The sequence below is a fragment of the Camellia sinensis genome, chromosome 5, assembly GCF_055761805.1.
Source record: "Camellia sinensis isolate YWXY chromosome 5, ASM5576180v1, whole genome shotgun sequence".
NCBI classification, from domain to species: domain Eukaryota; kingdom Viridiplantae; phylum Streptophyta; class Magnoliopsida; order Ericales; family Theaceae; genus Camellia; species Camellia sinensis.
In genome coordinates this window covers 142,101,999-142,119,735 of record NC_138965.1, presented here as the reverse complement: position 1 = coordinate 142,119,735, position 17,737 = coordinate 142,101,999, and the positions used below count along the sequence as shown (strand labels likewise).

General features: G+C 36.8%; 1 protein-coding gene across 2 annotated transcripts; it reads left to right on the top strand.

The window, feature by feature from the left end:
• Window positions 1-11,384: 11,384 nt before the first annotated feature.
• LOC114298417 (cell division control protein 2 homolog 2) lies at window positions 11,385-15,641 on the top strand. Of its 2 annotated transcripts, XM_028242986.2 has the most exons (9): window positions 11,385-11,654; window positions 12,954-13,005; window positions 13,108-13,292; window positions 13,501-13,624; window positions 13,722-13,895; window positions 14,067-14,230; window positions 14,325-14,412; window positions 14,504-14,557; window positions 15,255-15,641. In XM_028242986.2, exons 2-9 carry the CDS (start codon window positions 12,997-12,999, stop codon window positions 15,378-15,380), a joined length of 924 nt encoding a protein of 307 aa, XP_028098787.1. In that variant the 5' UTR covers window positions 11,385-11,654; window positions 12,954-12,996; the 3' UTR covers window positions 15,381-15,641. The 2 variants fall into 2 exon arrangements, with proteins under 2 accessions (XP_028098787.1, XP_082726049.1); XM_082869923.1 differs by lacking the exon at window positions 12,954-13,005 and having other exon boundaries at window positions 11,389-11,654.
• Window positions 15,642-17,737: the final 2,096 nt, after the last annotated feature.

Here is a 17,737-nt window from a genome sequence, read left to right as displayed (position 1 = left end):
AATAGTTAAAAAACCAACTCACGTCTTAAATGAATCAATTTCTATTTTTTTAAATATCTTTCCATAAAAAAAAATAAAAATAATCACCTCTAATTTTGTTGTTTTGTTTTTTTTAGTAATGACCAATTTTATGTTTTGCTTATAATACTATTTTAATTACTATAATTCATAAGATTTAAGGTTGGTGTTGGCCCGCGCGCTCACTCAGCGCAGCTATATTTTTTTAGGGCTTGAGAATATTATGGGTAAATTACACTTTACACACTTACATTTTATATAAAATCTCACTTTAGTTCTTACACATCAAATTGTGACACTCAGCCCCCTGTACTTTTGGTCAAGTGTCACGTTGACCCTTCTGTTAATAGTGAGGCTAACAAAAGTTATCATTTAGGGAGCTAAGTATTACAATTTTGATGTATAGGGATTAAAGTAGGATTTTGTATAAAGTGCAGGGGTGCAAAGTATAATTTATCCTCACTTGTTTTTCATGTGACTAACTTCTATTAACAATGAGTATAGCGATCCCGGGTTTACCCTTGTTGTACAGTGATCCGGACATGTGTCCGTGGATGTTGGTTGTTGTTTATTATCGTGTTTGCATCCTTTGTACTTTGTATATTGAGTTATGGGATGTGTTGGGCAGGTTTGTTACAGGTTGGTTGTGTTTGGGAGCCTAGTGTTGCTGCCCAGATTTTTGGTCCTTCGCTCGAGCGAGGAGTTGTCGCTCAAGCGAGAGTAGTGTTGCGTCTGGTTCTGGACCTGAGAGATGTATTTCCTAGCTCGAGCGAGCTTTTCGTGGCTCGAGCAGTCTGGATTTTTCTTCGCTCGATCGAGAACTTTTTGGCTTGAGCGAGAGTTTTCTGTGTCTGGTCGCTCGAGCGACCAAGCCTTCGCTCGAGCGAGCGTGTTTTATATCAGCGGACAGCAGTGTCTTAAACATCACTTTTTCAGTCCCTTTCTTTGATTAAACCCTAAATCCGACACCCTCTCTCTCTAAACTTGCACTCTCTCTAAGATTTGATCTCCCTGGGGTGTGAATCTAGCCTATGGCCTTTGTTAAAAAGATAGAGGGCGTTGAGAGCTTCGATTTAATCTGAAAAAGTTTGGATTTGGAGCACGTTGATCTTCGAGTCTTCATCTCCTTTGTGGCTTAAACTTCGAGGTAGGGATATCCTACTCCTCTCTATGGGTTTTGTCTTTAAATTTTGGTATTTTGAGATGTTGGGCTTGGTTTGGTAATTTTGTGAAAGTTTGGGGCTTTTGTGTGATTTTTACAAAAGTTGGGGTTTTATTCATAATAAACCTAGATGCATGTTTGGCATAGAGAAATGGAATGATTGTTGAATCGTTGATGAAAATGGGACCTAAGGGTTGAAATGTTAATTATGGGAATTGACCCAATTACATGTTTAATTAATTGGGATAATTAATTGAGAAAAATGAAGAAATGAAATGTTGATTGAATATCCATTGTGCATTTATTTTCTGTTTAGAAATAACTGCTTGGGGCTATCGGTGGAGGATAGTCGTGATTGTTGTAGACAATGCATGATGATTAGGCAAACTGAAACTAATCAATGAAATGTGTCATGGAACTTGACGGTTGATAGAATACATTAATTGTATGTATTGGGTGATTGTATATAGAACCAATGTGTTTATATACGTTATGTGTAGAGGAGGAGATAGGGGATGTACTCCGCGGTTTAGGGGAAGATAGGGGATGTACCTCTAAACCGGTTAGTGTTGGGAGAAGATAGGGGATGAACTCCGTAGATACAGCTCATATGCTTGTCTAAAGAAGTGAAGATAGAGCTTATATGCTTATCTTTGTGATGTGTGGATATAGTCTTTATGCTTATCTGTGGATATTGTTGTTATACATATCTGTTATAGAATGTGGATATAGCTATTTGCTTATCTGAGAATGTGGATATTGTTGTTATACATATCTGTTGAGCATGTGGGTAGTGCTTATATGCCTATCTGTTGAAAAAGGGGAAATGAAAAGTAATTGGGATTTGTAAGTCGTTTGACATAAATATGTAATTTATGTGATTGTATCAGTGTTGGCCATCTATCAATTGCTAATATTTTAGTCATTGTTCATGGTTGGTTTAGTGTATTTCTACTAGGCTGTGGCTCACCCTATATGGGAATATCATTTTCAGGTGCAGGAAGCATGCCACCTCCAAGGACTTAGCTGGGTGGCTAGAGGCGGACATACTTTTGTCGTTTAACTTTTGATGTATTACATGTAACTTCAAGCCTAGGGCTTAATGTGTTAACGAGTTAGTGCTCTTTTGTTGTAACCAAGTATTAACTTGGAAAGCTGTAAGCCTGTAAGGCATTTTGTTTTGATGTTAACATGTAATACTTATGTAATGAAACTCTAATGAATAAAAGAATGTGGTTAGTTTATATGTAAATGCATGTCTTATCTGATGGGTTTATTGTTATTATTTTGAGGGCGTTACAATGAGGCTAACAGAAGGGTCAAAGTGACACTTGACCAAAAGTGCGGAGGGGTTTAGTGTCACAATTTGATATGTAAAGGCCAAAATTAGATTTGATGTAAAGTGCAAGAATGTAAAGTATAATTTACCTGAATATTATTTTAACTCATAGTGTTAGGTTGGGTTGATTTTTAGTCTAATTGATTAACAAGGTTGGATTAGGGCTCAGCCCGACCCACTATATACTTAATTTAATTAATTAATTAATTTATCTAATATATTAAAAATATACATACCTTTTTATTGTTGGCCACGCAATTTATAAGATATTCAAGTAGTCATTATTTTGCTGAAGATATTCACACAAAAAAATGTTTGAAGAAATTTGAAATTTATATTGTGATTTATATTTTTATTTTTTTTAGTTTTATGCATTACTAACAGTTTAGTTTTAAAAAATTTGAACTTTTGGAATTATGGGTGTGTTTGGTTTAAAAAAACTTGTAATTTTTAATTAATATGGTATTAATTGCTTTATAGCCGTTTGTCTATTTATAAAAAAAAAATAACAATGTTTAATTTTTTTTATAGCTTATGCTTATGACCCGATGAACAGACTTGAGAATTATAATTTATTTAGGGCCAGACTTGGATTAATTATATAGGCCCGATATTTGGGCCCAAGCAAGTTTGGATAAACACAAAGTCTCTTATTAGGTAGTATCAGGCCGGCCCGATAAATGACCACCATTTATGCCTCATGTAGTATTTAGTTATGATTTTTTTTTTTAATTATGACTCACAAAATATACAGTTATGCCATTTTATTCTTTACTTATAAGGTGCATCTGATACACAACTTTTTGAGGGGTGTGACCATAATCTTTCTCTAAAAAAATCCAATTTATTTGATTAAACCAATATATACTATATACTAACTAATATATTCGATATTATCAATTTAGTTGTTATAAAAATTTACAAAATTTTAAATAATTGTTCTACTTTTCTTTTGAGTTTTAAAAATTATTTTTTAAACTTTTTTTAGTGATTTTTTTTTGCTATATTAGTCAATTGCCAAACACACCTGAAGTGGGTCTAAAGAATAAAAAGAATAATATATTACAAAATTTACTATAAAAAAATAATTAGAAACTTAAAATTCTTTCTTTTTATTTTATTTTTCCTCTTTTATTTATCCCCACAAATTTAATATTCAACGTAATATTATTGGGAAAGATTCTATTTCCGCCGCAAATTTAACTATTTACATTAATTTTCTGATTAACTCACCTAAAAATTAAGTTTTTTAATTTTATCTCTTTACATACTCATAATTCCAAACATATAGACCATACATTATCTTTACATCCTCATAATTTCAAACATATACCATACCTTATCTTTACACCTATCTCTTTCCCTCTGTTTTTTCTCTCCCATTCTCTCCTTTTTCATATGTTCTACCACCTTATATGAGGATGACAATTGGGTCAAAATAATGAGTTGAGGGGTGGCAGCTCTCAAGGGTGGGAAAGGGAAGTGGTTTCATCATTAAATCCCCGTTTTTCTTATCTTCTTTGGTGCTATTTGATACAGCTTGTTATAAGTTAAAAATTAATAATTAGAAAATAGAAATCAAAGCACCCATTTCTCAACTTTTAAATAATTAATTTTTCTTAACTTCTTTAATTTTTTTCTATCTAAAAAGCTGTAAGGAGAAATTACACCAAATAATGTGATACAAATTCTCAAATTAAAATAAACTATAATCATCCACTATAATTCACACCAAACACCACCTTTTACCACCACTATTTCAAACCACCTTTCACATCAAATTCTCTTCCGCAACAAATTTATCCATCCATGATCTTCCCATCCAATTGAATTATTGATCTCTATCTTTTTCTCATAATTAATCTCACCCTCTCTTTCTATCAATAACCCTAATCATCATTGGCCAACCATGATTAAAAGAAGGATTAAGGTGGTTGGGTAAAGGCAAATAAGGTGGTGATAGTGGTAAGGACGGGTTCGTAGTGGCCGAAGAAAATAGGGGAGGTGCTACAGTTGGGAAGTGTTGGAGGTCACCCCATGTGAAAGAGGTGATCCTCATTTCATGCAAAACCATACATGCAGAGTCAAGGATGGTGGCATAGGAAGACCTCCACTGGAAATAAAAGTTTGAATTGGACATCTGTAAGACCCGCCCTTCTCTTCATGTTGTTGATGTTTGTTGATTTTCACCATTCACTATTAAAGAGGGTAGACATTTTTTGGTGGGTTGGTATCTCTCTCTTCCTCTCTTTGTGTATAAATAGAGATGGGAAGGAGATGATGTATTGTATCGAAATTTTGAGAGAGAGAGCTATGAGTTGAGTGAGAAGAGTTGTTCTCCTCCTCTATTTTCTATTTTGCTCCATTTTAGTGAAAAATTCACATTTCTGTCCATGGATGTAGGCATTGGGCCGAACCACGTAAATATTGTCTTCTATGTGTGCGTGAGATAATTTTTCTGGGTGTGTTTGATCCTAACAAAATGGTATCAGAGCGCTGGTTGAGTCTTTTTCAGAAAAATAGGGTGCATTTTTCAGAAATGCCCATAAATAAAAGTCGTCGAAATCCACTTTTGATCAGACGAAGTTGAAGCCCTCGAAGAGACGAGCACAGAGGTGAAAACCGCGTCGAAAAAGGAGATCAGACGGCCCCTTACGCGCCACACGCGCTCTGTGACGCCATTCATACGCGCGCCCACCCTCACACGCGCCTCACGTGCTTCTAGAGGAAGAGGACGCGTGATTTCACGCGCAGACACGCGCCACACGCTCTCGCCAGATGACGTCATATGCTAACGTCATTCAAGCCGAGCCGCCAGCCAACGCTGAGCCGCCAAACCGAGCCGAAGCCGTTGACCAGCAGCACCGCTAACCAAGTTGTTGACTGAGCCGCTGATGTCAGCCTGATGCCAGCAGAACCGGAGAAATAATTTGGTGCTTCTCAGGCGCACCAGATTCTTCCGATCTGAACCATTCAATCTGTTTTAGCTTGTCCTAAGCCATTTGAGGCCCGATTTGGGTGATCTAATAGTGCTTTCCAACTATTTGGAATATTTTGGACACATCTGTATGGTCAGATTTTGCAAATCAGCTTTCAAAAATTTAAAATTTTTGTTTTGGCAATCCGAAGTGCTTTTTCGGCTAATTTGATCAGTCCAGACTTAACGGCGTAGTCGATGGAGGAATCCACATCAGTTTCAGGGCCGATGATTCGGTTGAATGCTTCAAATTATGCGATATGGAAGCCGCGGATGGAGGACATCATGTATTGTAGAGACTTGTTTGACCCTATAGTACTAAAGGGGGTTAAACCAGATGGAGACAAGGATGAGGACTAGATAAAAACCAACCGGAAGACTGTCAGTCAAATCAAACAGTGGGTTGATCACAGTGTGTTCCACCATGTTGCCCAAGAAACGGACGCCTATGCCTTATAGATGAAATTGGAGGGCATGTACCAGTCCAAGACCGCACGGAACAAAGCTTTGATAATAAGAAGGCTTATAAACCTGAAATTGAAGAGTGGTGTGTCTGTTGCTGAACACACCAGTGAATTCCATAGCCCTGTGAACCAACTTGCATCAGTCAAACTGGAGTTGGATGATGAGATGCAAGCATTATTATTACTCAGTTCCTTACCAGACAGTTGGGAAACGTTGGTGGTTTCTCTCAGTAATTCTGTACCCGAAGGGAAGCTAACCATGGGGATAGTCATAGACGCCTTATTCAACGAGGAGGCAAGAAAAAGAGACATGAGAGGAGAGCAATCCTAAGCCCTTGTCACAGAAAGTAGAGGCAGAGATAGAGAAAGGGACAGAGGTAGAGGAATAAGTAAAAGCAGAGGGCGTTCACAGTCTAGACAGGGCAACATGAGGAGGTTCTTTTACTGTGATCAAGAGGATCACGTAATAAGAGATTGCCCAGAGAAAAAGGCTGATAGACAAGCCAAAGATAAGGCCAAGGGACGCAGAGGTCCCTCAACTACAACAGTTGCAGTGAATTCCTTTGACGATGAAGATGTGATGCTTACAGTCTCGTTAGAGTTTGAGACACCTGGCTGGATTTTGGATTCAGGGTGTACGTTCCACATATGTGCGGATAGGAAGCTTTTCTCCACTTACCGAAGAGTCAGCGGTAGCATTATCCGGATGGCCAACAACACAATGAACAAAGTTGTTGGCATAGGACAGTGCGCTTCCTTACTAAGGATGGAAGAAAAGTGGTTTTATCTGAGGTCCGACATGTGCTAGGAGTACAGAGGAATCTAATCTCCCTGAGTATGCTAGATCTAAAAGGAAATTATTTCTCATCTAGTGGCAGGGTTCTTTATGTACACAGAGGGGTGATAGAGAAATGTTGCAAGGCAAGTTGTGCAACAAACTGCACAGACTGGAAATAGAAGTTTTGACAAAGATGAGTGTTGTCAAACGCCAATCGAAGGGTACAAAGAGAGAACATACGCAACCAAAGCGTATGACTAAACAAAGCTTTCATCAGGAATAGCGAAAAAAGTGCACGGGAACGCAATGAGGCAGTTCGAAGGTGCATAGATCTAAATCAGTAAAGCCAATCTCGAAGGACGTTCAGAGCAAAGAAACCAAGTCGATAAAGATTGTGCTAGTGAAGAAGAGAGTTTCTTTTGCTCTCGTGTTAGAGACATCTTGCAACATCTCAAAAGATGCATGGAAGGGAGGGATGCAATCTCGAGTCGCAAAGTGAGCTTTGCACGGCACCCCAATAAGGGGGTGTGAGCACTATGCACGGAGTTGCATAGTGGTAGCTTGTACAGATCGGTGGAAGCTGTCTTGGCAAAAGAGCTAACTGTCAAACATCAGTACGGACGTACAAGTGAGACAGAACTGAACATCAGGGATTGCAGCACAGACAACGGGCGTATGAGATCACTGGGAAGTTGTTCTGAAGTGCAAAAAGCAAAGGCTGGTTGTTCAGAAATAAGCTCTAAGCAAGGAAAATTGAGGATGTTGATGTGTCAAACTCTGAAGTTTTCTAGTTGCTCCCGTGTTCATCATGTAAGGAGTTGTACGACAATTGTAACGACCCAGAACCGTATACGATGATTACCAGTAATTAATTATGTGTTAGTATGATTTAATTGAAGATTATCTGTTGAACTTAGAAAATACCTGTTGAGATTACGACTTCAGGACCGAAATTGATGACCGTAATGGGTTCAGAAAACGAAATTGAGCATGCCTATGTGATACCGGGAATTTTTAGAGCCATTTGGGAAAATAAATTGAGAACTGAATTTCGTCTGATTCGTTAGGCCATGTTTGGCTCAAAGTTTGGCACAATTGTTTATAAATGATATATAGATAAGTATAAGGGCCTTTATTGACTCTTTGACTCAAAAACAAAAGAGAAGAAAAAAATCTGGAAATGAGAGAGAGAGAGAATTCATGAGAAAGGGGAAGAAGAGGAGGAAAGAGAGAGTCAAGCTAAATCTTCTACAATTAAGTGATTAAGGTAAGGATTCCTCTCTAATTTCCTGAAATAAGGTTGATACATCAATGATCTCGTGTTAAATAAGAGGATTGAAAGGGGAAATATGTTTAATTTGAGCATGCATGGCATGAATAGATGATTTATGGTTATATTTGTCATATTTTGAGGAAGAACCTCCATGGATTTAAGAATGAAGCTTTTATGCTCAAGTTTATGGTTTTCTATTTTACTTCAAGATTTGAACTTCTATTGTTCCATATGGGTTTTGATTTGAAGTTTTGATGTTGATTTAAGATGGGTTTTAAGTGTTTTGGGTCTTGGATTTCATAAATGTGGAAAGTGATTTTGTAAAGAGGAGAATGAAGCTTGGAAGAAGAACCAGAATTCGGATTTTTGCTCTGTACGCTCGAGCGGAGGGAAGCCCGCTCGAGCGGTGAAAACAGCCTCCCAGCAGTTTTGGGACTTTTTACAGTACGCTCGAGCGGCCAAAGTGGCGCTCGAGCGGGAAGGCCTTTTTCAAGAAAATTTTGGGGAAGTTGCAGACTTGATTTTAACATGTTAATTGCATCATTTATCATCTTATGAACATGAAATGAGTATGAATCAAAGTAAAGAAAGATTAGAATGAACATGAAATGAAGTATAGGAAAGAATGAAGTGCATGAATTACAGGATTTAACGATAACGTGTATTGAGAAATGTGTGATATGTTGATATTTGCAGGTCAAGATTTGAAGACCGTGCATTCGGTTTCGGAAACCCTCTGTGAGTAACATTTCTGTAAAGATATGTTATTATGAACTATGTTTTAAATGTATTACGTTATGCTATGCTTTGAAATGAGAATGTTTTCCGTGAATAAATGTCCTGATTTGCGAATCTAGTATGGCATCCATAGATAGTTGGGTCATGGGGGCGGGAACATGCAGGCCCATGCGTCATGAGTCATGGGGAACGGCATGGAAGGACAAGCCCATGACTAGTTACGAGATCTCGTAGACTGTTGACTGATAGACTGTTATGAAAGGTTCGGTGGAGTATGCCATTACGTATGTTCTTATGATGACTGATGACTGATATATGTTTATGATTGATTTATTGTGGGTTTATGAAAATGTCGGACTTCGTTCACTAACCTCTTTACTGTTATGTTACTTGCTGAGCTCTAGCTCATTGTTTGTAATTATGTATTATAGGTGAGCATTCTGGAAGTCAAGCCTAGGCGGGTTCTCGAGCCGAGCCGCTGTTTTGAAGCCTACCCGGTGTTTTGGTGCCTCCGAGTTGGGGCTAGGCCTAGGAAGGCCGTTAGGAAGCTTAGTTTTGGTTGTGCATATGGCGTGAGCCTATGTTTTGTACATGAATTTTGATTATATGTGATGTAATGTAGTGGGTAAATTAACATTTTTGGCATGTAATGTATGTTCATATGATGCACAGCTCTTTGGACTATTAGTGGTTATTGTTTTCGCTTCCGCGAGCCCCTTTTATTTATGTTTTGTATAGCAAGGCCTGTGGTAATCTAGGATTACTGGCCGGTCTCGTTGCCAAACTTCTAGGGGCGAGTTTGGGGCGTGACAACAATGCAGGGTATCCCAAGCAGGGGGTGCATGTCATCCAATCAGGGGGTGCTTGATACCTTGGTAGCAAGTTTTGTGGTGGATCACCTCACATGGACTGAGGGGGTGATTGTTGGAGGTCACCCTATGTGAAAGAGGTGATCCTCATTTCATGAAAAACCATACATGCAGAGTCAAGGATGATTGCATAGGAAGACCTCCACTAGAAATGAAAGTTTGAATTGGGCATCTGCAAGACCTGCCCTTCTCTTCACGTTGTTGATGTTTGTTGATTTTCACTATGCACCATTAAAGATGGTAGACATTTTTTGGTGGGTTGGTATCTCTCTCTCCCTCTCTTTGTGTATAAATAGAGATGGAAGGGAGATGATGTATTGTATCAGAAATTTGAGAGAGAGAGCTGTGAGTTGAGTGAGAAGAGTTGTTCTCCTCCTCTGTTTTCTATTTTGCTTCATTTTAGTGAAAATTTCTCATTGGGTTGAATCACGTAAATATTGTCTTCTCTGTATGTGTGAGATAATTTTTCTGGGTGTGTTTGATCCTAACAGTTTGATCCTAACAGGGAGAGTGATAATGGGTTTGTATGGACTTACAATCACGTCTAATGGTAATAACAATAGTGGATGTAGCATTAAGGTTAAGGTTTTGAAAGTTGGAGAAAACAATAATGTAAAATTTTATTATTATTTAAAAACTAATAGGGTAAATTGAAAAATAAATAAATAAATAATTACAAGTTAAGTGTGATATAAAGTAAATAAGTGATGTTAATTGGAGGAATCTCTGTAGTGTGCAAATCTAAACTCGCCAACCATATGCTCTTCAACCGTAAAAATATCCCACTTATATTTCACAATGAAAAATTATATTCATACATAAAATTATACCAAAATCTCAACAAGAATGATATGATAATATCATTTTTATAAATATATTTATTTTTATGGGTGTATTATTTTAAAGTGAAATGCTCACATTCACATGAACACATTCTCAACACGCATATCAAAAAACAAAAAATCTCAGCGGCAGTGGTAGGTAGCTCGAAACTGAGCGGCTCGAAATGGCTCGAATTCAAAAACGGCCTCGTTTTTGAGATGAAGGTGAAGCAGAACCAGAAGCAGGGGAGGGAGGAGGAGGAGGAGGAGGAGGAAGAGGAAGAGGAAGGAAGAAGGAGGAGGGACTGGAGGGGGAGAAGGAGGAGGGACTGGAGGGGGCCCAACATTTGGGGCTGGAAGCGGGGGCCGGGGGGCGGAGGCGAGGCAGAGCCGGCGATCGTTGGTGCTGCGACGATCGGCGGCAGCGAGGCGACGGTGGTGGCGGTGGCGAGGTGAGCAGCGACGATCCTCTCTTCCTCTTTCTCCTCTGTTCTTCCTCCTCTCTTCTCTCCCTCTTTCTCCTCTACTTCTTCCTCCTCTCTTCTCTTCCTCTTTCGAGCCAATTCGAGCCAATTCGAGCCATTGGATTCGAGTTACGGCTCATTTCCGAAATCTCAGTATAGATCTCTTTATTCCAATATCACTCTCATCTTCAATTTTAAAATCCTAATTTTTCTTCCATCCACCTCTCATTCATCATCATTGCCGCCACTCTCAGCCATCCATCGCCACTCCTAATTCATCTCCTTTTATCTTAGATCTTTACGGTCAGCCTCGAGTGAATAATTTGCAGGAAAAAAAAAATTTGTAGGAGTGTATGGTTCATGACAGAAAGTGGTCATGAGGAAAGGGAAAAGGAGAAGACGACAAATAAGGGAGATGGCACTTGCAGTGATGGATAGTTGTGATATTTTAGAATCAAGGTTTTGGTGGAAGAAGATAAGGGTATTATGCTATTTTTATTATAAGACAAAATTGCATAAATAAAAAATTTAATTAGATGTGTGAACTGAAAGGATTTGGCGTATGAAAATCATATATAAATTTTATGTTTGTATATAATTACTACTATTTTACTCACAAATTGCATATGGAAAATAAAACTATATTCGGAGGGAAATTCCGTTACTACCTCATTTCGCGCTACAAATAAAACAGAGTTTATTTCCCAACCCAACTACGAACAGAGCCATATAGACTCCACAGTTTCATCAAGTAATCTCTCTCTCTCTCTCTCTCTCTCTCTCTCTTTGCTTCTTCAAATCTGAAACTACCGTAGACAGAGATTGCCAAAGACATTATTGACTCTGCTTTTCATCTATATATGTGTAGAGTTCTTGATTTTCACAGTGTTTTTCACTTCCATACATATTTCTGAGTGTATATATATAATTCTCTTCAAGAAGAGCAGGTTCGGGTCAGGGTGTGCTTCTTTAAATTTCGATTATCATTAATTGACATTTTGGAAGTTAGGGATATGTTCCAAAAGAATCGAGTCTGTCCCCAAGATCTCATCATGCAATCCTCTCTCTCTCTCTCTCTCTCTAGAATTGTTCTGACTGAGAATTGAATTTGGTTGAATTGTATGAGAGAAGCTGATACTCCTTACTTGAATATTGTTGACTCTATTTCTTGATTGATGTTTTCTGCATAAATCTTGAGTTCTTGTACCTTAGGTTAGGTTGTGCTTGGATCATGGATTTAGACAGAGATTTGGTAAAGGAAAGAGAAAAAATAGATGAAATGTAACTATATTTCATTCACATTTTACTTACATTTTATCTTTCTCTTTCTAAATCTTTACTCAAATCCATGATCCAAACACAACCTTAATGTTTTCAATATCCTTGTTTTTAAGTTCTTGATTGATGAATATCAATAAATACATAGAGTTTTTCTGACTACCATAAATATGTTATATACATTGTTACTGTGAGATTACTGCTCAATGGCTTCTCTTCCTCATTTGTTGACACACAATTTTGGGTTTCGGCCATTCAACAAATGTCATGTAAAATTGTGTTTTTCTGAAAATTATGTTAGTAAATGCAATAAAGTGTTTGAACAACTATCTCAAAATCTTGAGCAATTATGTTTTGATCAATTTATATCACAATCCTGGGCTCTTTCTCTCATTTAGTGCCCATTTGTGAACTTGGATTTTTTTAGTTGCTTTTTGCTTTTTTTATGAGGTGGAAAAAGTTGATGTGTTTGACAATGAATTTTGTAGCGATTGACTGATGTGTTTGATGTGACCCTTTGCTAATGGGGTTGATTTTTTTTGTTTTTTTTGCTTTTTTTGTGTCACCCCAAATGTGGCCTGGATTTTTTTTCTTCTCTTTCATTTTATTTTTTAGTTTTCTATCTTTCTTTTCATTACAGATGGCAAATCTTCAAGCTGCATAAGTTATATTTGTAATTAATTGATGCTCTCGAGTTTAAATTTTTTGATGATATTTTTTAATTATTGAATGAACGTAATCCTAAATTTTTTGTCCCGATTCAAATTTATAGATCACATCTTTGGATTATCCTTAAGTAGATTTGAGCCAATCAGATGGCAAAGGTAAAGAATCTGTGTTGTTGCTGCTTATGTAGTTCAATATCATCATCTCATCAATTTATGTTGTGTTTGTCGATAAATTAAAGCTAGCTGGTGAATTGGCAGTATAAGAAGGTTGAGGTTATTGGACGCGGAGCCGATGGTGTTGTTTATAAAGGTCTTGATCGCGAGACTAATCAGACTGTAGCTATAAAGAAGCTACATTATATACACTGCTACAATGGTGTCCCAGATATAACAATCCGAGAAATCTCTCTGCTAGGACAGATGGACCACAACAACATAGTCAAGTAAGTTATTTCCTCGGAGTTCTGATTACACAAAAAATAAATAAATAAAAAAATCTGATCAATGTTTCTATGCTTTTACGTGTGTTTCTCTCTCTCTCTCTCTCTTTTTTTTTTTTTTTTCCTTTCTTTTTTCTCTCTCATATATAGATTGTATCCTTGGTGCTCAATACAAATCATTATATTTCCTTAACAAAACCTTGGTTAACAGGTTGCTGGATGTAGCATGCGATGATTACAACAAATGTCATTTGATTTTTGAATATCTGGACCTTGATCTGAAGAAATTCATGGAGAATAATCCGTTGGCATGTTTGAATAAACAAAGGATAAAGGTGGTTGATAAGTCTTTTCCATATATTTTTTTTATATATTTCTTCTTGCAGTAGCTGGGAATTCACTAACCCCCCCCCCCCCCCCCCCCCTTTGCAGAATTTTTTGCATCAAATTCTTTTGGGTGTTGCGTACTGTCATAAGCGTGGAGTTATGCACCGAGACTTGAAGCCTGCGAATTTGCTGCTAGATCTCAATGCCTCTGTAGTGAAGATTGCGGACTTTGGATTGGCCAGGACTTTTCAGATTCCTATTAGGGAATATAGTCCCGAGGTATTTCTTGTAGCCTTTTAAGTTCATTTCGACTGAATGTAGCCTATAAATTGTCTGTTTCTAATCAACAATTGCCTTAAAATGAAGTTGATAGGATACATGAGTTAACTTTGTTTTGTATGTTCGATTGCTGTTTAAGAATGTAATGAAATTGGTAATTTTCTTCATCAGGTAGTAACTCTATGGTACAGACCACCCGAAATACTCCTTGGCTCCCGGGTATACTCCACCCCTGTCGATGTGTGGTCCGTAGGCTGTATATTTGCTGAGATGGTTATGCATCAGCCTCTGTTTGATGGTCACTCCAAGATTAGTCATCTGCATCAAATTTTTAGGTGTTACAAACTACTAATACATTTGTTATTTATTTATTTATTTTAAAATTTTCCACAACAATCATATTTATGTTCGGTTTCTTTTATGATAAAGGATTATGGGGACACCAGACGAGACAACATGGCCCGGAGTGACCTCACTACCAAATTACAGCCTTGACTTTCCCAAGCACAATCCTGAGGTAATATCGGCTTTCCTTCAGTTTAATTTATTTATTTTTTGCAAGTTAATTTGTAAATTTTTAATAATTTTTTTCACTTTCTTCCATGCAGAACCTGAAAGATTATTTTCCTCAACTCAAACCAGCTGCACTTGATCTTCTTTCTGTAAGTTGTTGCTTTCTACTGTATTTTGAGAATCGAGTGATTTGAAGGAATGGAAATAGGGCCTATTGAATCTTCATTTATGGATAACTAACAATGAATCATTGCTCAGTACCTTTCCATCTTTCACTATTTAGTTGAACTGCCCTCTCTTGTTTATAAAGTTCTTTTAATTTTATCTTTCTTTCTTTTCTTTATTTTTTTCCTTTTTCCTTTTTTTCGCTAACACTCCATATGTTTCGATTGAAATGCTAACGTTGTTCATATTGTTGGAATTAGAAAATATAGTTATTTGGATGAAAATGTTTTCCACTTTTAAAAGGTAGAAAATGTTTTGCAGACTAAAATTATACCGTCACCACCACATCACCACCACCACCATCCCACCACCTTTGCTGCCACCCCACCAACACCACCATCACTTGCATATTAGTTTCAAGGTCCCAACCAAACATAAGAAAACATTTCCTACGGAGAAAAATGTTATTTGTTGGGAAATATTTTTCACTTAAACAAACATAACAATACTTTGTTTACTTTCTTTGTTTCTTTACTTTATTTCTATACTTCATTTCAAGGAAAATGTTTATGCTATTTTCTTTCTTCGTAAGAAAATGTTTTCTACCAAAAGATCTTTCCTTTTTTCCCTCACTCTTTTTGACCGTGTAGTTTATGTTAATTTTTGCACATTTTCGTCCAGGAAATGCTCTGCATGGATCCATCTAGAAGAATTTCAGCTCCTTGTGCGCTTGAGCATGCATACTTCAAGGAAGAAGAAGAAGAAGACGAGGATGATGATGATGATGACGATGACGATGATTTTTGATTCCATGTCCATAACTTTTCTCTGCTGTTTTGTTATGTTTACGGACTATCTCTGGGTGATCTTTGTTTCATTCATTGTAAATTTTCTCCCAACTCGAAAGCTTTTGTTGCAACCAATTTTGTGCTAGGAACCAGATTTTATGCAATTAGATTGTAATTAGGTTTTATAAACTCAGATCTCAATCTAACTCAACTCAACAAATTTGTCTACATCCCAATCCATTTGATTTGGTTTCAAAGAAACATTTTGTGGTCCTTAAACTGCGTGTTTGGCATCATTTTTTATTTTTTATTTTTTGAGAAACATGTAATCTTGTTTGATTACTTGTTCCTAAAACCATTTTCGATTTTTTTTTGTTTGACCCTTCAAATTTTAGTTAAAAAGTGGATTCCATTAGGCCGCTTTTCAACCATCGAAAGGATAGAAGCCATGCATTGGACACAACTATTAATTCAATGCATGTATTAGGAAATATGATGAATGAATGAAGGGAAATCAACAAGTGAAAAAATAAAACAAAGAAACCATGACAGCATACAACCTTTTATTACTACGAGTTACAGATAAAAGCTTAAGAATTTAGCCCAGCAACAAGGTGTATGTATGCTACAAGTAAAAGGAATAGAATAAAATGTATCTCAGCCTTGACAAGTGGTTAGTTCAGTGATCCTTTATGAACAACAGATTTGATAGCCTGAAGATGCCCAAAAGAACCTAAAAGGCTAAAACCCAACAGCAGTTTGCATTCGTGGAAACGAAAAAATATGCATAGAAAGAAATGAGCATATATAGGGGAAAAAAACATTGGCAACATAAAATTGATCCTTAAACTACGTATCGTTAACCAATACTAACTTTAGTCAACATGTAGGAATTCTACATATGCCATAATGCCGAAATCAGTAAATATCCAGAACCAGTCCCTGCAAAGAAAGGGAGGTCTAGAAAAGGCAATGAAACAAACAAACCCATCACCAAATGAAGCCAACATTTTGGCCTCAATGATCTCTCTGTGAGAATATATTGTATATATGGCAGGATTGTGTATATATGGCATGATTGTGTATCGTAGGAATTAGGAAAGATTGTGGTATTGTATATATGGCAGGATTGTATATATATGGCATGATTGTGTATCGTAGGAATTAGGAAAGATTGTGGTGTAAATAGGAACTTTTTATTTCCTTTTTTCAGATATAGATTTAAGGCTATATAATCTGGTGAACTCTTTGTAAACAAATATAATTGAATATACAGCAACATTCAGAAATCTTACACTCTCAACCCTCTCCGACCCCGATTGTGCCACCATTGGAGGATTCAGCGGGGAAAGAGAACCATGAGAGCCTCTCACAACCTTACTCTGCCAAGAAAACTAAGAAAGCGGGGACAAAAGCAAAACAACAGCAAAATCAATCTTTCGAGAAAGAGTTGCAAGAAATGCAAGAAAAGCTTCAACAACTGAGGATCAAGAAGGAGCAAACTGGGAGCTATTGAAGGCCCAAGAGGAGACTTGGAAGATTAAGGAGGAGGAGCTTTTCTAAAAAAATACTCTTGATTATTTCTCTCCAATTTGTATGCATTCTTTTAAACTACAGAACTTGTTTGATTTGATTTTCAATTTTTTTAATTTTAAATGCACCTAAAAAGTATATATTAAAAAAACTAGTTAAAGACCAAAAGAAAACCAATGTGCAAACATTTTTTATGTAGATATTTATTCACATAAATACATTTAGATTAAGTAAAAAAATTGCCTAAAATAGAAATTTTTTAACTAATAGGGGGAACAAAAACTATAAAACAGTTTTTTGAAAACAAAACAATCATGTTTGGAGGGAAATTCTGTTTCATCTCATTTGGTGCTCCAACTAACATCCCCTCTCTCTCGTTGTATATACAATACATACTTTAAAACTCAACTACAAACAGAGCCAGGGAAGCAATTTCATCAAGTAAGCTCCCCTCTCTCTCTCTCTGTGCTTATAACAGTTGGGTTTCACTGCTTCTTCAAATCTGAAACTATTGTATTCAATTTCGTGATGTGTTGTCATAAATACTTGATGGAGATATATGTTCCTTGGCTCCTCTGTATTACTGAATTCAATTATTGAATAATTTTCTTCAAGGAGAGCAAGTTTGGCGTTAAAATTCAATCTCTTTCTGTCTATGTCTGTCTGTCTCTCTCTATAATTGTTCAGACTCTGAATAGCTTTCTTGATAGAACAGTATCGAAATTGGTTGAAATGCATGAGAGAAAAAAGGGCACTGCTGATAGTGCTTAAATGAAGATTGATGATTCTCTGTTTCTTGAACTGCTTTTTCTGCAGAATTCCTGATTTCTTGTTCCTGAATGT